A 20,782-nucleotide genomic window follows, 5' to 3' on the forward strand; every position below is an offset into this window, starting at 1 on the left:
GGTTCGATTCTTTATTCGCCGGTTGCCATGGCTTACTATCACGGGCGCCGACTTGTAGTTACAAGTCGGCGCCACTTTTTATTGCTCATAATAAAATTCGCCGGTCGACAACGTGGACACGGGGTGAATTTTCAATGTACCTAGTATCTGAAATACATACATACCCACTGTTCTACAAACTTCAAGTCTTCTAGGTAAACGATTTGCATCCAGTCAGTCCACGCTTTAGATCCATCTGCATAGATGCATCCATATTATCTATATTATATTCATCCTCATCATTTCACGTGCTTTCTATCCTTTCTAGACGCTTCTTCCTCCTTTCCCTTCTTATGCTATAAGGCCCTATGTCTCTTCTTTCGTTCATCTCTTCATTCGATCTCTATGACCTCGATGACCTATATATTCCATGTTAAATTGTTGAACCTTCTACATACGTAGTCTCTACTCCTTTGGTCTCTTCAATTCTCAATCTAATATCATTTCGAGCTGTCCTCTAGCCTCTCTTCCGACACATTCTTGTTTCACGTTCCGGCATCTAGCTATCGCCTTTCATCATTCTTCCTCTACCTTCACCAATCTAAGCTTTATCTACAGTTGTCTAACATGATTGTATAACTTGGCTAGACGGGTCAGTGAGCATGAGCAATGGAGAGCCTAGGGCAGTGGGGGTTTTGATAAAGACATACCATACAAGGCTACGATCCATGTATATAGCCCTAACTCAAGTGACTGATAATGTCGAGGGTGGACATCTCAATATGATATGATATCATGCAATGCATGTATAAAACCAGCCTAAATGAACAATATCCTATACAGTGTACTCACCCATCTACAAGCCCAATAGCTAGTATAAAAAGAAGGAAATGAAAAAAAATCTGCGATTGGTCCTGCCGATATCCCACAGCGACTGGGCCAGATCTGCATCCGGCCCCGATCACACAATAAGAACCAGGAACAAACGTACTGTACATGGTATGTTGTAGACAGAAAAAAAAATTGGACGCCTCAAGACTGGTTATGATTCAGGGCGCCTCAGGGCGAAGGGCGCGGTGGCCTCTATTCATTCCGCAGTGTGGCCGCAGTGCCCCAAGGCGGCTTTTGCTCGTCCATTCGAAAAAAAAAACACAACCATTATAATATCCTCCCCATCCGGAATTGACCCACGGCAATGAAGAGCTCTCTTTAATAATTTTTCTTCTTTGTGCTTCTCTATTGCTTGGGCGCGGCGTCCAATGCATTGTCCTTGCGCATCATCGTCTCCGGGTTCCACACTGGCACGTCAGTCAGGTTGGTCAGGCCGGCGCTGTTCTCGCAGGTATCGCGCCCGCTCAGCGGGCCGGGGGCGGGAATCTTGGTGCTGGCACCGGCACCGGTAGCGGTGGCGGCGTCCTTAAGGGCTGTCAGGATGGTCTTGATGGATTCCGGGGTCAGATCCTCGTAGTAGTCATCGTTAATCTGGACCATGGGGGCGTTGACGCAAGCGCCCAGGCATTCGACCTCGATGTACGTGAAGAGGCCATCCTCGGTGGTGTGGCCGGGGGTGATTCCGAGGTGTTCGGTAATGGCCTTGACAATGGCGGTACTACCGCAGCCGCCGAGCTGGCATGGGGTCTGGAGGATTGCGAATTAGGAAGAGCAGGAAATATTGTTGATTTCAGGTGCTTACCGTGGTGCAGATCTGCACGAAGTACTTGCCAACCGGCTCGCGGTTGTACATGGTGTAGAAGGTAGCAACCTCGTAAACGCGCATTGGGGGCATCTCGAGCATGCGAGCGACCTCGTTCATGACGCTGATGCTGGTGAAGCCGTGCTGGCGCTGACCGAGGTCAAGCAGGGGCATAACAGCAGCCTTCTTGTACTGGGGAGGGTAGCGCTTGAGGATCTCATCGGCGAGTGTGAGGTTCTGCTCGGAAAACTTGAACGGGAGGGTCGGGTTGTTGTTGGGCTTGTTGCGGTGCTATTGGAGACAACCAGAGTCAGTATATGAGTCTTTGGTTCCCCAATCCTGAGACGTAATCGGGGCCTGAAGCACAAGAGGGGTCGAATGGAATACGCACCACCGAAAGGGAGTCGCTGAACCGTTGCGAACCGGCGGAGAATGCTCTGTATTGGGGTTTGGGGAGCTGGTGGACCAACTGGCGGCCGACCCGCGGGACTGAGAAGAGTTTAGAGGCCATCACGGGCGATGAGTGAGGGTCAATTGGGGGGGAGATGAGGTTGGAGGTTGGAAGAGAAGTCAAGTTGACGAGGCGTTTTACTCGGGGCGGGCCTTGGGCAAATCAGCATCCAGGGATTACTACCGCCTTACCAATCCGCTGCCATACAGTTGCCCTTTAACACAATCAACATCACGCTCATATTTTGAGACAATGATACTCTCAAATTGTTTTATCGAACTTGGAATTCCTGGAAATGTATACTGAGAAACTGACAATGGCAGAACATGAGGATTACCGTCCCAATTGCATCACCTTGTTGTGCCGCGTTCCATCAACCACATCTTCAATCGCCCAACTAAACGTTCTCCATCTTATAAACCTCATAAGCAACCACCTCATACGGATGCGCCGAGATCAAAGCATCGACTGCATTCAGCATAATGCCCCGGCTGAGACACATAACCTCGACCCTGACTTCCTCGCACCGTTCCAAAGCACCAACAGCTCCTACCGCCGGGTCTGCCCCCTCGTTGGGCAGAAATTGGCCTGTGCCAACAGTCTGGAAACAGACTTTGGTATACTTCCCACCTGGGAATGACCCTGCACCCGTGGCGAAGATGGCTTCTTTACAGGCCTCCGCGTTGGCGGTCGGGACGAAGAAGACGAGCTTGTAGCGGTCTGGAGTGGATGTGGACATTTTGTGCTTTGAGTGGATGTAGCTCTGTCTGTGGCTTCGTTTGGAGAGATTAAGTAGTCCTGTTCTTTGCTGGGGGTTTGTTCTTGGGTTGATTGCTGCGAAGCACGATGCTAGACGCAGGGTATAGGGTATCTGGGATTGTAGTCGGGGCCGGAAGGTAGACCTCGTGAGGTTCCAGGTACCACAAAGGATGTTTCGGGGCATGAAATACCGTGTCGTGCAGCAGGGCCAACTGTCACATAACAAGTGCACGAAGTGAGGAGTCCCGAGGTTGTAACTATAACTGGAGAGGGGTCCATGGGGCCTGATTTACAAGGCATCAGTGATATCTACCAAGCCCAATGGAGCTTCAAATGTCTTCCAAGGTACTTTGCCGATCGAGAAGGGAATGCGAATGAATATTTAACTTGCTTATGCTCCTGGTATATACTTCAGTTGAAAATAGTATACAAAAGTGTTGAAAAACAGGGTATCAGATGCACCGCTCACGCCCACAGTCACAACTCAAACAGAAACCAATACCTACCTACATACACCAACACTCGGAATTTATACAGCAATGGTGTGCATATGCATATACTTCTTGACATGCTCCTCAATACTTGCCAGCATCTCCGCCTTGCGCGAATCCTCAACCCAGCTCTCCTGGACACTATTCTCCGCAATGATCCTCCACTCCAGCACATTCAGGTTGAAAGCCTCCTGCACAGCGCAGTAGTTGTCAAGAATATAACCACCGAAATAAGCAGGATCATCACTATTAATCGAGAACTTGACTCCAGCCTCCAAGAACCGCCGAATAGGCACCTCCTTCACAGAGGTGACACAGCGCAGTCGCACATTCGACAACGGACAGACGGTAAGCAGGATCCCCTCACGCGCAACACGTCGCATCAACTCCTCGTCTTCAACCAGCCGAATCCCATGATCAATGCGCTGGGCACCAAGCTCAAGCGCCGTGCTGATATAAGTCGGATCACCTTCCTCGCCGGCATGCGCCGTGAGGGGGATATTCTTCTGCGCGGCTGACGCATAGATCTCGCGGAACATGTCTTTCGGCGGGCCTACTTCTGAAGAAGACCAGCCCAGTCCGTGCACAACACCAGACTCAAAGTGCTTGTGAGCCACGAACTCGTCGTAGACTTCCTTGGCCGACGAGACGGGGAGATGCCGCACGAAACACAGGATCAGTCGTGTGCTCAGCCCGAGCTCGGTCTCGGCGCGCTTGCACCCCTTCGAGAAGCCTGTGACGATGGTATCGTATGGTACACCGCGGCTTTCGTGTACTTGCGGGTCGAAAAAGACCTCTGCGTGGTGCACGCCGTCTGCGTGCGCCTTTTGGAAGTATGCCCAGGCTAGGTCGGCGAAGTCTTCTTCCTTGCGGAGTACGGCCATGCCTTCGAAGTAGAAGTGGAGGAAGTCGTCCAGGTTGCTGAAGTGTTCATAGCGCTTCTTGAGTGTCTCGACCGAGGTATAGACTGGGTCGGTCGGCAAGGTGATACCATTGCGCGCCGCGAGCTCGAAGATGAGTTCTGGCTCAAGAGTGCCCTCGAGATGGACGTGGTGTTCACATTTAGGGAGGCCCTCGAGGAACTCGTGCAAAAGAGATTGACACATTATTGTGGGTTGTAGTGAGTGATATTCTTTGGATGTGAGGGTTTTCTAGATCAATGCGGGACGAGATATAAGCGCCGACCGGACGAGTTTCGTTTTTCCCCCGCCGGTGTCTCGGGTTATCATGGCTCTTTATTTTCGTGACACAGCTGTCTTTTATCGTGGACTTTTAATCCCAAAAACTTGGGAATTGGGCCCATCGATAAGCTTTTGCCCGGAGGTCTCCGAATTCCACGTCGAATTAAGATCAGCAAGATTTACCAAACGGGTAAGTCCAAGAGGCTCCAATCACACCTCCTCTATACACTCCGTGCACATAAAACGTGGAATCATACACAATATTGTATGTTAAAATATATTTGAATCTAATATTCACACTTTTCAAACCTCTATCTAAACCCCGAAAAAAAACCCCCGGACTTGGAATAAAAAGAATATACGGAATCGTAACCCATCTTAAGGGCTAAACCCGCATTTCAGCACCAGCAGCCTTTCGTAACCGGTTCATGACAGCTGCAGCCAGGTCACCCTCGCGATCTGACACGCCTTCCACGTAAATAACATCGACGTCTAGCTCATCCAGCCCGCGCAGAGCGGCGAAGAGACCATGCGCGATGGAAACCGCATCTGAACCAAGATGGTAATCATACGCCATCTTCGTGCGGCTACTCGGGTTTCCATTCTCTAGCAAGGGAATCGGTAAACTGACAATGTTCTCAATGGCAGAAGATACGGGGTTCATGGTACTGGCGATATCATCTTCTGAAGCGAGCCCCAAGCCAAGCTTCCAGTTCCGCGTGCGGATGATGCCAATTTTGTGTGCGCCAATGGCTGTGTCATTCAAGTCCTTTTTGACATGCTTCATCACTCCGGCTGGGTTGGATGTCGAGTCGAAGAGAACAACCCGTGCTTTTGGCGAATAGTGGCGGTACTTCATGCCCGGTGCGCGTGGAACCTCTTTCACGTCTAGCGTGCCGTCTTTGTAGCCGACTGCGACATTTTCCCACCCTTCGCATTTCCGGATTTCGTCGATGCCGATGCCGCCGGGGCGCAGAATCGCTGGTGGGTCGCATAACCCGTCTACCACGGTGCTTTCGACACCGACGCCGGATGCGCCGCCGTCGAGAATCATCTCGATGCGGTCTTTGAGATCGTGGTATACGTGCTGCGCGGTTGTTGGGGACGGTTTGGTGGATGCATTTGCCGATGGCGCGGCAAGGGGACGGTCTGTTGCGTGGATGAGTAGACGCGCCAGTGCAGACGAGGGCATGCGGACGCCGAATGTGGTCAGGCTGGAGGTGACTTCTGGTGCCAGTATGGATCCGGATGGATTAGGTAGAATGATTGTCAGTGCGCCGGGCCAGAATTTGTCGATCAGAGGCTTGTAGATCGAGGGGAGGGCGATTGGCGGCATTTTGGTTGAGGTTGGGCTGCCTTGACGGGTGGGATTAAGGAGACGCTCAAGCATGTCGAGTGAGTCGACATGAACGATCAACGGGTTGTCCGAGGGCCGCTGTTTGGCGCGGTAGATTCCCCGGACAGAAGAACTGCGCGTGGCATCGGCTCCTAGGCCATATACTGTCTCGGTAGGAAATGCGACGGGGATGTCACTGGACCGGAGGAGTTTGGCAGCTTCTTCGATAGCCTGGGACTCGGGCGTTTTTTGGCTGCGCTCCTTCTCCCACCATTCTGCCAGAGATAAATCGCCGGGCCCTTGGCTGAGCCGTTGAACGGGGACAACTCGCGTTTGTGTAGACATTGTGCTCAAGTATCTGGCACAACTGCGCTGACAGTGGCCGGCCAAAGCGCGAGTGAAAAGCAACGTGATGTTTGAGAAGACCTCAATGACGCACCATTCGGGCGCACACGTTATCAGAGGAGGGGCGAAATGATGCCCGAGGGGTCCGGGTTCTGGTCGCGCGGGGGAAAGCTTCTTTTCTCTTGGGCGTACAATCAGCGATCGTCTCTAGCGTACACGGTCGACTATCATTCTGCACAATACCGTCAGAGGCGATAAGAGGCTCTATATGGAAGATTGCGAGAAAATCGGTTCGGGTCCCGACATGACGTGGCATGACTCAGCGCATCAGGAACTCCCAGGTTTCGTCACATCGCCAACGATATCATTGGCAATAGATTTGGAATGATAGGAGTTATTCATGATTGTATGAGGTTGAAATAAGTGTAGATAACTACATATGTAGTTGAAGCGGGGTTGTGGCTGATCAACTGGCATAAAGAGATCATGCTTGGTATACATTGAACGGCTCGACATCAATGATAATATTTTGTATAATCTGGTTGAATTGAATCGGTTGAATTGAATCGGTTGAATTGAATCCAAAGGTCTAATCTATGTGCTCTCTAATGTATACACAAGACTCAATCATTTTTTCTTACCCTTACCACCTCCTCTGCCACCTCCACCTCCACCACCACCCTTTCCACCTTTACCCTTGCCCTTATCACCACCGGCTCCGCTTCCAGCTCCTGCAGTCATGATGCGCACCTTGCCCACAACCATAGTGTTGATAATCTCTGTGTCCTTCCAGCCCTTGATGAGCTCTCCCTCCCGTTCCCGGAGACGCTCAGCATCGACACGAGAGATACCGACATCTTCGGCGTGCTCCTTCTTGACCTTCCCGGTCGTGGTCTCGGACACCCACCGACCAATGATCTCCTTGACGGCCTTGCCCTTCTTCACGGTGCCCGGCTGTAGCTTGACTTTGTATTTGTAGCGTCCAAGGGCAGCCCATGGGGCGCATACTGGAATAGCAGCAATAATATCGTCATCCGTAGTGGGTGTACCCACCAAGGCTGGAATCCAAGTGAGATCTGCAGCCTCTGCGGCAGCTGTCTCCTCGTTGTAATCGTCCGTTCCATTTTCCGTGAATTGGGCCTGGCGTTTGCGCTCGGCTTCGGCGGCACGCTCATGCTGGGCCCGTCGTCGTTGCCTTTGCGCCTCGGCCTCTCGCTCACGCTGTTCCTTGGCTTCAGCTGCCTTGGCCGCCTTTGCGGCTTTGCCCTTGTTGGCACCCACCAACCGAAGAGCAAGTTCTCGCTCATCCTCGTCTTGATGAGCATACTTGGCAGCAGCGCGCTTGTCCTTCGCCCGCTTGCCACGGGTGGGGGCGATGCGTGGTGCAGCTGGTTCTTCCTCGGGGCGGTCAAGAGGCTTGCCTTGTCGCAAGGTACGTCGCTCTCGAGCGTTCAAGTTCGGTTCTTCCTTTTGCTCGGTTACAGAATTTTGATCTGCTTTTGATGTAGCTTCTTCTCCCTCCGGCTGATCTTCTGCGACTTCTTGCTCTACCTCATCCTTCGATTCTTCTTCTGGCTCAGACTCAGACTCAGATTCCGATCCTTGAGTAGGCTGAGAGGTCGGGAGATCGGAATCGCCTCGCTGGAGAGGGTTTCTAGTAGCGGCTTTGTTATATTCATCCTCCTCGTCAGATCCCGCATCTTCCTTCTCTGCGTCTTTGGTGGCATCTTCGATAGCCTCTTCGGTGGCCTCTGCCTGCTCTTGAGCTTCTGGCTCCACGGCATCCTTCATCTCAGAGGCCTCAGTCTCATCTGCAGGAGTTATAGCGGCTTGCGGAACGTCAGATGTGTCAAATCGCTGCTTATGGTTCCGAACGCTTTCCTGGCTGACTTGGAACATAATACCAAACCCAAGCACCAGTTGCGATGGGGCCAAGAAGTTCTTATCGCCTTTGATTTGGAAAACACCCGTGGGCATGATTCCACTACCGTTCTCTGCGATTTTCGATACTTGATGAGCATGCGCCCACCAAGCAGACATGACAGCCTTAGAATCCCAAGCAGTTGAAGTTGCGACGCAAAGGTTGCCGGCCTGAGATAGTGTGCTTGGAGAAATTGGTGCGTCTGCACTACCAGCTCGGTTCTTCACCACGATTGGCGTCGCACCTTCGAGGTCAGCGTGCACAAAAATATCGCCCTTGGACAAATAACGCCGGTAGAGCAATTCGCTCTGCATAGCGTCCCGTGCACTGCTAGGATTAGTAGATGTCACAAAACGGAGTTGATTGGAGCCACTTACCCTATAACCAAGTAACCCTCTGAAGAAATGAAAAAGATAAACTTCTCAAACCAGAATGGCGTCCGAGCCTGTCGAAGCACTTGCTTCTCTTTCTTCAAGCCTCGCTTGAGGTCGGTTGTCACCTTCTTCTCGTGACTCTTCAGTGCCTTCGTAGACGACTGGGTTGTCCTTTGTTCCTTCTCCGAGGCTTGCTTCTTCTGGTCATAGTATTGCGATGCGTTCGCCCATGGGCTCAGACTAAGGTCAATATCAATGGTCAATAGCTTAGACTCTCGCTCCGCACGGCCTGGCTCTTGCTCTGCTTCGTTCTCGGAGTCGGAGTCAGATTCATCGCTGCTAGAAAACTCCTCCTCTTCATCCTCGTCGTCGCCGGCCTCTCCAAGAAGTAATGTGACCGTGTTTTCGTACAGTTTGAGGGGCAGTTTGATTGTTTGGGCCACTGGATTGCCGCGATCTTGTTCCATCTCAATCAGGCGCGCAATCTCACCCCAGTCCATTCCCTGGGCCACCAGTCCATTGATAGCATCCATTGCCTCCTGGACTCGGTAAACATTGTCCTGAATAGCATCCGCTTTACGGATGTGAAGCTCTTGCACATTCTTGAGCTCATCAATCCGCTTTTTGTGCTCTGATCGCACGGATTCGAGCTTCTTTTTGGCTGCCTCCTCGCGCTCTGTCAATCGCGACTCGAGACGCTGAGATTCAAGAGATGAGAAATACTCGTCGACCGTGGCATTGAAGCGCTCGAACTCCAGAATCTTTATTCCTGGTTTGTTTTCAAACTGTCGAGGTTTGAAAGGGTGGAAATCTTCATACAGCAGACCTGGGCCCATTGACGAAGTCTCTCCTTCCGGAATAGGTCGCGTGTCTTCTTTCGCAACAATGTAGCCCGGATGGCTGTCGCCAGAATCAAAGGTGTGGGAAATTCGCTGCGATTCTTCTAGAACCTCTTTCACGGTCTGCAACAGATCTTGGCTCCCCAATACTTGATCCAGTGGCGTTGTAGTATCAAATTCCTTGATCGCAAAAACGTGGTCTAGGAGCAAGGGGGGGTATTCAGGAAAGCCTTGTGACAACGCCTTTCGCAAAAAATCCGTTCCCTTTTTCTTGAATTTTTTGGGTGCATTTCCCTCTTGGGCGAAAAGCCCCTGTGCCTTTTCCAGTGTTTGCAAAACTCGATCCGCTGTGATGTCCGGAACCCCATCATAGTTCTGTTTATTGGACACAGTGTACTTGAGTCCGGCCTTGATCTCTTCCTGACCCACACCGGCGGCAACTTGGCGGAAGAAAGCAAGAATGTTGTATTCGCGGTCCGTCAAGATAATGTTACCACCGGCGAAGAATTCAAGGAAGATGTGGTATGCACCCTCGCTGAAGGAGAAGTCGATGATGCGATCGGTTCCAATTTGGGAGATGCCTGTAATCCGACGAGACTTCAGGTACTTTCGGAGACGGGTCACAAAGGGCGAAGGTGTGGTTGCCGCGGTCCGCGAATATTGGGTGACATGAGTGCGAAAACCGGAGTCAATAATGAGTTGGCGCCGATGGTCCGGTTTGGCGAGTTTAAAAAGGAATATACGCTAATAGGAATATTAAAATCAGCTCGATATCCTTTGATGGCAATAGAGAAAAGAATTAAGCGTACCGAGGACAAATCGTAGATGTTGGACACTCGGAGGTTGACACACTCCGATGCCAATTCCTGAGTGATGACCTGGGGATTTTAGTGTGGTATCTTTTTTGCAGTAGATTTGAAAATACCTTGACGTCCAAAGACGAGAATCTTTGCTTCATGGCTGTGTTTGTGAAGAGAAAAGGAATTTTTGAGGGTGACGTATGCGGGGCTGCAACTAGCTGTACGAGGAAATCAACCATGTGAGTTAATACTGCCAGGCAGAAAACGAATTATTTACCCCACTCACCGTACATACAACGTAGTATGTAGATCCTAAACAGCACGTAAATGTGCAAATTTGTACAGCTCTCTGAGTTAAATGGGAATTTGTCAATGTGTAGGTCCAAAGAGAAAATGTTGTATAATCGGAAAAAATATGGGAGATTGGACATCTTTACATCTTTGACCAAGGCGGAACAAAGGGCGGTGCATACAACCAACCAATAAATGCCAAGGACTTTCTCCCGGGGTCCTAATTCGGAATAGCGGGAATAGCGGCCATGGCGCATTAATTATATACTTCAGCTCACTATAACAACTGTCCCATCTGGATTTCTTTGGTCTGCGATATATACCTGCAAGAGACACTAGGAAGATACATATATATGGAAGGTTGTTTCTGGGATGATTCTAGGGGTCACCCTTTGGGTCATTTCATATATATGGGGGTATCTTTCACCTGACAAGAGAGAAGTGAGGGAAGAGAGAAAATGGCAGGCCCAATCATACCAAAGACTCTTGTATCCTTACCTATACCCTTAGCTGCCTTAATCCCATCTATCTCTCTACATACCCGTGGACATGTTCTCTGGCCTTGCACCTGCCTTGACCCTGTCCACTTTACGATCTCTAACCTCCAGCTTTCACTTCGTGATTTTCCATTTCTTCTTCTTCCATTGTTCTTCTTTAGTTTTATCATCTTTTTTTATTTTGCTTCATCTTTTCATGTCATCTCCTTTGATTTCGTCTTTCTTCCGCGTCATCAACTTGATGCCAACCCCATGGCGTATGACCCAGGTGCCAATTCCCTGGAGTTTGTGAGGCTGTAAGTGAACATTCTGTCTTATCCTCATGCATATCAATATTGATGCAGATGTTTGTCTACAGTAGCCTGCCTAGCCTTCATGGCCCTTTAGTCAAGATCCAGCTTAATCCCTTCGGCGCCGAGTACACCCTTTCGAGAGCTGTTCTTGTATCTCGATGTCCATATATTGCAAGAATGTTTTCTGGGAGCTTTCGGGAAGGCATAGAGCAATCTGCGACTATCGAAGAGATCTAAGGTGTTATCTCTGTCAAAAGCTTCGAGGTCCTCCTAACTTGGCTATATCTTGGCAATATCGGTTGTGCAATTCAGGAACCAGGAGCCAAGAGCTCAGCATTAATCAAATTTGCGAGGCTTGCTGATATGTTCGGCATCAATGAAGTCGGACCAAAGGTCACTATCTTCCTGAAAGAGACTCTTATCGCCAATCCTCCACCCTGCGAGCCAAGATGCCCGGATGCAAACACTCGCCATCTTACCCCCGAAGACATCCGCTCGGTTGTCAACTTACCAATGGGACACCGGGTACGCTCTCTTATAGCTGCAGCATCCGTTGCAGGATTTCTATCGAAGAAAGATCATCAATTTGCCAAGGTAGCTCAGGAAGTCCCTACATTTGGAGCCGATCTTCCTGTCCAGGTCCAAGCCACACTGGGGGGTATCCAATACGACAGCTCCTGGATGGCGCATGTCACGGACCCCATCACCAAAAGACTACTGTATCTGACCAAATTGTGATTTTGATGCGGATGGATGCTCGCGGGTTGTTCTTTGAGGTGCATAGCACCACTGGGCGTTCGGTCTCTTGCTGTGGGCATCTCGAACTGACAAGAAAATATCATTAAGAAATGACTAGGTAAATAACCTTAGAAGTATCATGTAAGCTCCAACATCAAAGCTAGTAGTCGTCCCGGTCTTAAGCGGTTCTGAGCAATAAAGCAACATACGTGCATATGGAGCTATATTGGAGCTCTACACTCAATGATATTCCCGTAAATAAATCAGCTGACAGTTTAGTGAATCAAAGGTGATGTCTTATTGATATTTTTGACAGCTGGAAAATTACCTATCTCTCCCTGAGTGGCCAGCAAAGAGTGCCCAGGTGTCACATCACAAAAGTCAATATTTGCTTGGGGCATTCAATTAAGTCAAAACACCATTCTGCAATGACTAGTAACAGCTAGGCGTGGTATTCAATCTATGTATTATCTAGCGTCGTAACATTCAATGTTGTCATCTCCAAAAATTTATATGATCTCACATTCCAATGAAATGCCATTCCACAGATCACCCAGACACCGGGTTTGTTGATGCTGAGATACCGATATGACGAAGAATGCATTGTCTTTCCTACCACTACACAAATAGACCGACTATTGATAAATCGAGCAAGGGCGTCCTATGTTCCTCCACTCCTCCACTTTCATACTCCCAGTCTTCTATCATTAGACCACTACTACACCCACGTTCAATATCAATTCAATATCAATCGAAAATGAAGCTCACTATCTTCTTCCCGCTGGCTGCTTTCCTGTCTTTGACTGTCGCTGATGGTCTGGATGATGCCAGTCCCTGCCTTGTATGCTGTCCCTATCGGGGTGTATGATGTGGACTCAGAAGACTAACCACCTTTTCCTTATTTTGAACAGATTCGTTGTCTCAACGAAGCCTCTGCTGTAGCAGGCTGTATCTCCTCTATTGATTCCAAGTGCACTTGCCCAAGCAAAGCGTTCAAGGATACGCTCGGTAAATGTCTGGAGCTTTCTTGTACCCCGGCAGACTTGAAAGGTATATTCTCCTCACCCATCCCGCTTCTGTTGCTATTCAACTTCAAATTGGTGTCACGCGACATTATATTTGTTTTATGGCTTGGGCTAATTGTTTTCCTTTTAGCTGCTGGTGAATTGCACAAGGAACGTTGTGGTGGGTCGCCGCCTAAGGAGGTTATATGCTTTTGACGTCCATATAATCTTTTTTTTCAAGAGAATGGACATAGTAGTGAGCTGAACAAATGAATGGGCCTTGACTTAGTTCTTAATAGCAAACGTAAATCTGATCTAGTCTTAATGTTGGTTGTAGATGTAGAATGCGTGATGACCTTGGAATATATATACTGAACACCAAAGACCAACTTTAACCTGTTGTTATTTCTTGCGTTCGAATTACGCCCAGCCTTTTTCATAATTAACCTGCATGTAACTATTGAAAACCCCGAGGGAACAAGAAACGCTCTCCGAAGGACAATGTTATGCAATGGATGGGTGATGCTGCAGTCTTGCGTGACATGACCCATATTCTAGCCCTATTTCATCTGTGCTCTGATCATTGAAAAAAAGCCTATTATGGAGTTGGGTCTAGACTTCTGCTAGTTTTGCTAGATTATTGATATCCACCAAATGACTGCACCTCGCATGATCTGTGCATGGTCGGAAAAGCTCGAGTGCCTACTCCAGGGATGGGAGCGAAAAGAGCGAAAATATTACGTAGTTTACGGTACTGCGTAGGTAGATGAACAGTTCTACAAGTGCAATATAGGCGAGCAAATGAAAAGACCCCTGGAAGAACTCCATCATTGCGATTGCACGAGATTGATATCAAGATGAATGGGACAAGGTAAAGACAATAAGAACATTCAAGTATTTTCGTTCTGAACTTCATATTCTGATCAACCCATCACCATTTAAGCGACGTTCTCGAAGGCAACGGGGAAGCGCTTCATGTTCTTCTCAACGGAACCGTGACCACGGAGGAACTGAACGTAAGCACCGTCCTGGAGGAGCTTGCCCTCCTGGCGGAGCTGGAGGTACTCCTCGCGGCGGACGGGGGTGAAGCCCCAGTTCTTGGAGACAATGATCTTTTGGCGACCGGGGAACTTGTACTGGGAACGGCGGAGGGCCTCGAGAGCGGTAGCACGGTGGGCGTCACGGGTGCGGACGGACAGAATGATCTGGCCAATGTTCACACGGGCGACGAGACCCTGGGGCTTACCGAAGGCACCACGCATACCGGTCTGCAGACGATCGGCACCAGCGCAAGACAACATCTTGTTGATACGGACGACGTGGAAGGGGTGCACACGGACGCGCAGGTGGAAACCTTCCTTACCGGCGATCTTGACAAGGTACCTATTGAAAGTTATATGAGATTGTGTCCATGGATGTCAGGCGAGAGATGTGGGAGCGGATCGAGTAACGTACTTGTTGGCGCAAATACGGGCGGCTTCGAGAGCCTCGGAGGACAGCTGCTCGTACTCGTTGGAAACCAAGTGGATGCACATGGGGAAGTCATCCACGTTGGCCTTCTTACGACCAAGATCGAAGATACGAATCTTAGGGTCGGGAACACCACGGTTGAACCGGGACTTGGGGTAAGGCTGGATGTTGAGGACTGATGTCAGCGAAAACCGCCCATCTTAATAAAAAAAGATACAAAAAAAAAATGCACAAGCACAGTGCCACGAGAATCACTCCTCATAGCAAAGGGACATTCCGGTCATGGCGAGGTGGTCGTTGGCGACGTTTTGATGGACACTCCCCGCACCAAGATAACCCGCACAAATCTTCAAAAGCTCGCGAAATCGAAATCGGCACGCACCTTGTTCTTGCAGTAGCGGTAACATCTCGCGGGACGACGGGCCATTTTGAGTGCTGGAAGGGTGGTGATGGCACTTCCTGCGAACTGGGTATAGGTTGTCGGTGGTTGTCGAGGGTTCGGAAGGAGAAAGAGAAAAGAGGGTCGATTTCGCTGTGGTCACGGGTCTTGATTTCCAAGCAGCACTGTGGCAAAAGGGTTTAACCCTATTAATGCCTGAGCGCTCAGGCCCCAGAAAGGTCGCAGTTTCACTTTATGATTGGCCAAAAGCTTTCTCCACTAATCCCGTTTCGGTCCACTTTTATCGTGCTTATAAATGGAGCACTCCCTCACTCTCTTTGATGTACAAAGTACTTGAAAGGATTACTGTGTCTCGGGTATTACCCTTTCATTTCCCCGTAAACTCCGAGTCTTGTAATAGCCTGCTTGAAAAGCTAAAAATATATCGACTGAAAACAGAAAGATACGTAAGTGGCAAGACCTTTGCTGAGGAAGCATGACGTGGTCAATCAAATTACTGTAGCCCAGGCCTGTAGAAAGATCCCTTTGAACAGTCTCTTCTATACTCCCCACGACATGTTTGAGCAAGATTGTCATAGATATGTATTGTGACCACTTCCCTTCAGCGTCTCTGCCAAATATGGCTCGGAGCATGTGGTGTCTAATGATGACCGCCTAGATCTCGCATCAACTAGTTTCACATTTTAATATTTGATTTGATTCGCAGCAAAATGTCTGGATAAAGCCTGGGATATGTTCGGCGGTGAGGTCATCAAGTCACATCTGCTGAATAGGCGAAAGCGAGTGCGGGCGTTCAGTGGCCACCGTCTTTTCCAGCTGGGTGATTTGTGAGACGGAATGCGTCGTTCGTGGTGCAACTTTGGAGAGTGTCTTGAATCGAAGAACACCTCGAACACTTATGGACAGCCTTTGCGTACGGCATTGAGCCACCAACTGTATGGCCGACACGCTGTCCCCGCCAATGCGGAGGAAGGATGTTCACCCATGCATGTGAGTCACAGGCACATTCAGAAGCTCGGACCACATCGCCCGGAGGGTCTCCCCCATTGGCGTAAGGATAGAAGTCTGGTCTTGGAGTCCGGGGTGGGACTCTTCGTTGAACTGGCTGATTTGACCACGGATAGTCTCCGACATCATCTCCACGCTTTCGACGAGGTGTTTGCGATTCGTCTTTCCCGCAGATGTCAACGGCATTATTACCACAGGAATCCATTCGTTTGGTATCATATCCTAGGGCAGCTCCCCGGAAAATTTGGTCTTGAGGGAGGTGATTATCGTCGTGGTTTGGCATGTTGATAGGCTGGTCTAATTGGATCCTTGTGCCTCGAGATTAGTTCCCGAGGACCTGAATGGGCTCTTTTTCGTCTTCATTGTTGCGTTTATTTAAGACATTGCTTCATTAACCTTCTTCAGTGCTTGATTCACAAAGGTTTATGTATTGCTATGTTGATGCTATGGATGCGATGACCTCGGACCCGACCTGCAGCTGATGACTAATACCGAAGAACTCCGAACCAAACTCCGAAATCCCAGTGTTGCGGAGTTCAAAAGCCCTAACTCTCTCTACCCGGGAAACAAAAAAAAAAAGGCGAAAAAGGCTTTATCCATGCTGCAGTTCATGTGTATTAATCGTGTCTATTATCTGTTTACAAAGGGCTTAGGAGTTAGTGAATCAGGGAAATGAATGTCCAGCCCGTACATGACATGTCAGCCAGGTCTATATATATATATATAGAATGATAGAGAGGGTATCGCGTTGAACTACATATATGTACATGTATGTGTGAACCAGAACATTGGGATGGAGTTTCTTCAAATGTTTTTCACGATCAGGTATGACAGAGTCCAGTACTTCACAGTAGTTTCGAAAACAAATTCACTCCATACCTTCAAGTTGTTTCTCGGCTCGTACCCTTATTTGAACAAGTCGTAAGTGATTCGTTTCTAAGTTCTGAGCTTAACCTGTTTGGAATGACAGGAATGAGCTACTGCCCGAGCAGAGATATCGCTGCCTCCATCACCCCATCTCTAGTCCACGAGATTCGTTTGTTAGCCTCATACCCCCTATACATTTCATGGCAAACATTGACTGATATTGAACTCTTAGCTAAAAACTGAAGATCAACACATAACCGGCACGTCGTAAAATCCCCTTCGATTCCCGAACTTGACAAATTGTCGCACCATCCAACGAACGATATGTAATATCCGGCCCGTTTCGCAGCACCTCTGCTGTCTGATCTGAGCGATACAATGGGGTATAAGACTTGCTGCCCAGCGCGAAAATGGACCTAGGACTGGCTCTCGGAGCATGGGCATTAGTGGTGCCAATGGACCATCTGGCTGTTGCTCTTTAGCCACCTGAGCTACCCAGTCGTCATAGTCGGTGCAAATTTAGCGCCTATCTATGTACCCGAAACAAAACCTCTGTCGATCTTATCACCGTTGAGGCTCGCTGAGGCTGAACTCCGGATATCCCGAACTCTGAGTCTATTCCGAAACCTGTAATGAGGATGGTCCTTAACGAGAACAATTCTGTCCATGTTGACATTTTCATGATGAATGTCACCTGGACAGAAAGTATCTCTCAAATCCTAGGCTGGGCCTATTTCGTCCTATGGTCGCTGTCTTTCTACCCGCAAGTTCTGCACAACCACCGCCGCCGCTCGACAGATGGCTTCTCCATTGACTTTGCTCTGCTCAACGTACTGGGATTATCCGCATACGCTGTTTCCAACGCCTGCTTCTTATCTTCGCCGGTCGTGCGCGCCCAGTATGCCCAGCGACACCCGCAGAGCCCTGAACCGACCGTCCAATGGAACGATTTTGTCTACGCCCTCCACGGGGCGCTGATATGTTGCTGGATTGGTAGCCACTTTCTCTGCGCGCGGTTCTGGAACTTTGATTCTAAGCCGCAGCGGGCGAGTATCTTGGCTCTCGTAGTCTTCTGGGGCTGTCTGGGGGTGGTTCCTCTGGCCGTTCTGTGGGTTCTGGTGTCGGCGTCGGGAGAATGGATTGATGTGGTAAGAGGACAACCCGGCACATGAAATAATTAACTAGTCAACATGTGCTGACTGAAATATTCGCCTAAGGTCTATGTGATCGGCATGATCAAGGTGTTCCTGACCGCCGTTAAATACACACCCCAGGCGGTGATGAATTATCGGCGGCAATCAACGGCGGGGTTTTCCATCGGGGCGATCCTGCTAGATCTGTCCGGTGCGATTCTGTCGCTGATACAGTTGGTGTTGGACTCATCGTTGCAGGGGGACTGGTCGGGCGCGGTCGGCAACATCGCCAAACTCCTGCTGGGCAATATCACCGTTCTATTCGATCTCATCTTTATCTTTCAGCACTTTGGTCTGTATCGGGAGGTATCGGCGGAGAATAAGCCACGGTTATCAGAGCGCGATGCTCTCCTCGGTAACAGGAATGAGGCATAGACATGTACATTCATATGATCGGGAACTTTTACATAGATTTGCCTAGCTGAACTTTGAATGATATACGGAGAGCTTTTTGGATCGAAGACATTTCTTTTCCTCCTAGTGTATGATATATAGCGAGGAAAAAGAAGAAAACACCTTAAAGAGGGCAAATTCTAAATACAGATGTAGCAGATATCACCTGGAAATAGGGCTCAACTATGGAACTGGAAATCCAATCGCTTATTTCCTTGATCAGTGGTAGTGCTCAGATAACTTGCCTTCTCTTCTGGTGAGAACTTGTCCCATTGAGCCTTCTTCCATTGGTTCCTGCGCACGTAGTATACCTTTGCCAGGATATAGGCAACCATAGTAGCGACGTTGATAGCGATGAGTTGCGAGTTTCCACGACGGTAGTGTGGCTTATCGTCACTGCGGTAGATGTTTGAGGATGCAATTCCAGAAAGTTGGATGGTCACATTGTAGAGCGCCGCACTGATACTTCGAGTTCGCACAGTATTACTGAGACGTGAGCACCAGCCAACATGTGCTGCGTGCGGGTTCGGCCAGCCCAGCAGAATGAAAGTAGCCGCATACAAGCCCCAGTTTGATAGCGATGCAGCTGATGTGTAAAGGACGACGAGAAGTGGAAGACTCCAGATCTGAGTGAGAAGACCGACGATGGAGATTTCGTGTAAGCGCTCGGACAACTCAGTCACGAGCACCAAATTGATGGAGGCGAAGACAGTAACAGGAATTGTCAACAAGGTGGTCTGGAAGGTGCCAAATCCAATCGCTTTTAGTGAAAGTGTCAAATACGTTTTAGGTGGTGAAGTGGGAATTTCGAAAAGCATTCCAATGATGTAAATCGGCCACAGATCGTAGTCCATCAAGCTTTGCCACAACATGTTGAGAGAAAGGGCCTGGCGATTGTGCATGTCGCCCTTGGACGGATCATCTCGCAACACCCGGTTGACAATGATCTTCTCTTCTTTTTCGGTGAAGTATCCCTTAGGGTTCCACCAAGTCTTTGTCTGGGTAGGACCCGGGACCAAGAATAAGAAACTAAGGAATCCTATCACGATAGTAATGAGTGCCTCGATGAGAAACAGCCATCGCCATCCTTCACGGCCTTCTACACCACGCATGTGCAGAACACCATAGGCGATGAATGAGGCAATAACACCTGACATGGAATCAACGAACCAAAACAATGCAAGACGGAACGGCATTTCAGACTTCGTATAGAAGTACGAAAGGTACAAAACTGCATCTGGGATGAAGCCACCCATGAACAGGCCAATGAAGAAGCGACATGCGAAGAAGCCAGAGCGACCCTGCATAAAGAACTGGCCTCCGGATGCCAAACTCCACAAGATGATCTGGAAGGGAATCCAACGGTCTGGACCCAATCTCTTTCCAAGCATCTGAGACGGTATCTCAGCAATAAGAAAGCCGATACGATACATGTTTTGCGCGTTGTTGTAGTCGTTGGTGGTGATCTTCAGATCGTCGAGCAGGTTATCAGCCGCCGCATTTCCTAGGTTGCCTCGATCCAGATTGAGTCCAAAGAACATGACAAGGATCCACAAGAAAATCGTCCAATCGGTCTTGCGGCGTACCGAGACTTCTTCACGGTGAGTCCATCTTTCCTCCGGATCAAATCTGTGCAGATTCTCGTAGTCCGGACGGGGCTGGTAAAATTGCCCTAACAAGGGATCATCAAACACACTTCGAACTGTCGCAATCGAGTCTGGGTCGACCTTTCGTTTCCGAGAGAAAAGTGCAGCAAAAACAGACTGAGACTCTCGTTGCTCTTCTGGCTCGGCAAGGGTTGTCACCACAGAACCGTTTTTGTCATGATGATTGTCAATCTGAGGCTCAGAATCCGATGCCGGAAACTCTTTGGAAAATGTCGATGCCATGGTTATCCTTTGTGTAGTCGAAAATCAAGGACACAAGGAAAAGACAAAAGCACTCTGTTTAAAGCTATCCATTGTTGAAATCGAACATTTTATATCAAATGAAATGAATAACAATATAATTCGATCCAGACTAAAAAGTCGCACAGAATGCGTGCTCAAGAATACGCATGATGCCATTCACGCCAGCGAACGCAAGGATTCCCAATGGAGAGATAGTGAACTCCTCCTAGTATTTGAAAAGTACGCTATAACGGTCTAAAGAGCGCCTGGGTGTTAAGTTCAAAGGAAAAATCTCTAAGGGTGTAAGTCAAAGATAACTATCTGGATGAATGAAAACAAGCCTTTGATATTTAGCCGATGTTTGCGCCATCATCACGCCTGATTGCATCAACTTTTGCCAAATCCAGTCAATGACCGGAGGGCATCTTGGACTATGATTGCTCGGATTGGTGGAAAATATTGTCTTACAATAATATATCTACTTTCTCGGATTTCTATGAGAATTAAGGATCGTAACGCCACTATCAATATCGGCGCTCTCGCGTCAGTCGGTTCTGTTCACCGGACCTT

General features: G+C 49.0%; 11 protein-coding genes across 11 annotated transcripts; 3 read left to right on the forward strand and 8 right to left on the reverse strand.

The window, feature by feature from the left end:
* Nucleotides 1-1,215: 1,215 nt before the first annotated feature.
* On the reverse strand, nucleotides 1,216-2,183 carry N7471_012806 (complex I 24 kDa subunit family protein; the record flags this gene model as incomplete). Its single annotated transcript, XM_057285525.1, has 3 exons — nucleotides 1,216-1,617; nucleotides 1,673-1,963; nucleotides 2,064-2,183. The coding sequence occupies 3 exons, from the start codon at nucleotides 2,181-2,183 to the stop codon at nucleotides 1,216-1,218; spliced, it is 813 nt and encodes a 270-aa protein (XP_057131791.1).
* Nucleotides 2,184-2,520: 337 nt separating this feature from the next.
* N7471_012807 (uncharacterized protein) lies at nucleotides 2,521-2,862 on the reverse strand (the record flags this gene model as incomplete). The annotated part of the gene is made up of 1 exon (XM_057285526.1): nucleotides 2,521-2,862. The coding sequence occupies one exon, from the start codon at nucleotides 2,860-2,862 to the stop codon at nucleotides 2,521-2,523; it is 342 nt and encodes a 113-aa protein (XP_057131792.1).
* A 549-nt stretch (nucleotides 2,863-3,411) lies between these two features.
* Nucleotides 3,412-4,479, reverse strand: aah1 (adenosine deaminase; the record flags this gene model as incomplete). Its single annotated transcript, XM_057285527.1, has 1 exon — nucleotides 3,412-4,479. One exon carries the CDS (start codon nucleotides 4,477-4,479, stop codon nucleotides 3,412-3,414), a length of 1,068 nt encoding a protein of 355 aa, XP_057131793.1.
* Nucleotides 4,480-4,939: 460 nt separating this feature from the next.
* N7471_012809 (L-threonylcarbamoyladenylate synthase) lies at nucleotides 4,940-6,235 on the reverse strand (the record flags this gene model as incomplete). Its single annotated transcript, XM_057285528.1, has 1 exon — nucleotides 4,940-6,235. The coding sequence occupies one exon, from the start codon at nucleotides 6,233-6,235 to the stop codon at nucleotides 4,940-4,942; it is 1,296 nt and encodes a 431-aa protein (XP_057131794.1).
* Nucleotides 6,236-6,862: 627 nt separating this feature from the next.
* Nucleotides 6,863-10,356, reverse strand: N7471_012810 (putative DUF814 domain protein; the record flags this gene model as incomplete). The annotated part of the gene is made up of 4 exons (XM_057285529.1): nucleotides 10,295-10,356; nucleotides 10,179-10,247; nucleotides 8,534-10,113; nucleotides 6,863-8,483 (listed from the first exon to the last, which is right to left on the reverse strand). The coding sequence occupies exons 1-4, from the start codon at nucleotides 10,325-10,327 to the stop codon at nucleotides 6,863-6,865; spliced, it is 3,303 nt and encodes a 1,100-aa protein (XP_057131795.1). The 5' UTR covers nucleotides 10,328-10,356.
* A 1,257-nt stretch (nucleotides 10,357-11,613) lies between these two features.
* Nucleotides 11,614-11,988, forward strand: N7471_012811 (uncharacterized protein; the record flags this gene model as incomplete). Its single annotated transcript, XM_057285530.1, has 1 exon — nucleotides 11,614-11,988. The coding sequence occupies one exon, from the start codon at nucleotides 11,614-11,616 to the stop codon at nucleotides 11,986-11,988; it is 375 nt and encodes a 124-aa protein (XP_057131796.1).
* Nucleotides 11,989-12,671: 683 nt separating this feature from the next.
* On the forward strand, nucleotides 12,672-13,208 carry N7471_012812 (uncharacterized protein; the record flags this gene model as incomplete). The annotated part of the gene is made up of 2 exons (XM_057285531.1): nucleotides 12,672-12,829; nucleotides 12,900-13,208. Exons 1-2 carry the CDS (start codon nucleotides 12,746-12,748, stop codon nucleotides 13,206-13,208), a joined length of 393 nt encoding a protein of 130 aa, XP_057131797.1. The 5' UTR covers nucleotides 12,672-12,745.
* Nucleotides 13,209-13,633: 425 nt separating this feature from the next.
* N7471_012813 (60S ribosomal uL16 domain-containing protein) lies at nucleotides 13,634-15,025 on the reverse strand (the record flags this gene model as incomplete). The annotated part of the gene is made up of 3 exons (XM_057285532.1): nucleotides 13,634-14,375; nucleotides 14,448-14,637; nucleotides 14,845-15,025. Coding segments are annotated over 3 exons (816 nt in total), but the record flags the coding sequence as incomplete, so codon positions are not given.
* Nucleotides 15,026-15,655: 630 nt separating this feature from the next.
* On the reverse strand, nucleotides 15,656-16,153 carry N7471_012814 (uncharacterized protein; the record flags this gene model as incomplete). The annotated part of the gene is made up of 1 exon (XM_057285533.1): nucleotides 15,656-16,153. The coding sequence occupies one exon, from the start codon at nucleotides 16,151-16,153 to the stop codon at nucleotides 15,656-15,658; it is 498 nt and encodes a 165-aa protein (XP_057131799.1).
* Nucleotides 16,154-17,420: 1,267 nt separating this feature from the next.
* Nucleotides 17,421-18,305, forward strand: N7471_012815 (putative L-cystine transporter; the record flags this gene model as incomplete). The annotated part of the gene is made up of 2 exons (XM_057285534.1): nucleotides 17,421-17,885; nucleotides 17,955-18,305. 2 exons carry the CDS (start codon nucleotides 17,421-17,423, stop codon nucleotides 18,303-18,305), a joined length of 816 nt encoding a protein of 271 aa, XP_057131800.1.
* A 197-nt stretch (nucleotides 18,306-18,502) lies between these two features.
* N7471_012816 (putative MFS transporter) lies at nucleotides 18,503-20,212 on the reverse strand (the record flags this gene model as incomplete). The annotated part of the gene is made up of 1 exon (XM_057285535.1): nucleotides 18,503-20,212. The coding sequence occupies one exon, from the start codon at nucleotides 20,210-20,212 to the stop codon at nucleotides 18,503-18,505; it is 1,710 nt and encodes a 569-aa protein (XP_057131801.1).
* Between the last annotated feature and the right edge of the window lie 570 nt (nucleotides 20,213-20,782).

The sequence above is a fragment of the Penicillium samsonianum genome, assembly GCF_028829775.1.
Source record: "Penicillium samsonianum strain IBT 33392 chromosome Unknown utg000007l_segment0_segment0, whole genome shotgun sequence".
Taxonomy (NCBI): domain Eukaryota; kingdom Fungi; phylum Ascomycota; class Eurotiomycetes; order Eurotiales; family Aspergillaceae; genus Penicillium; species Penicillium samsonianum.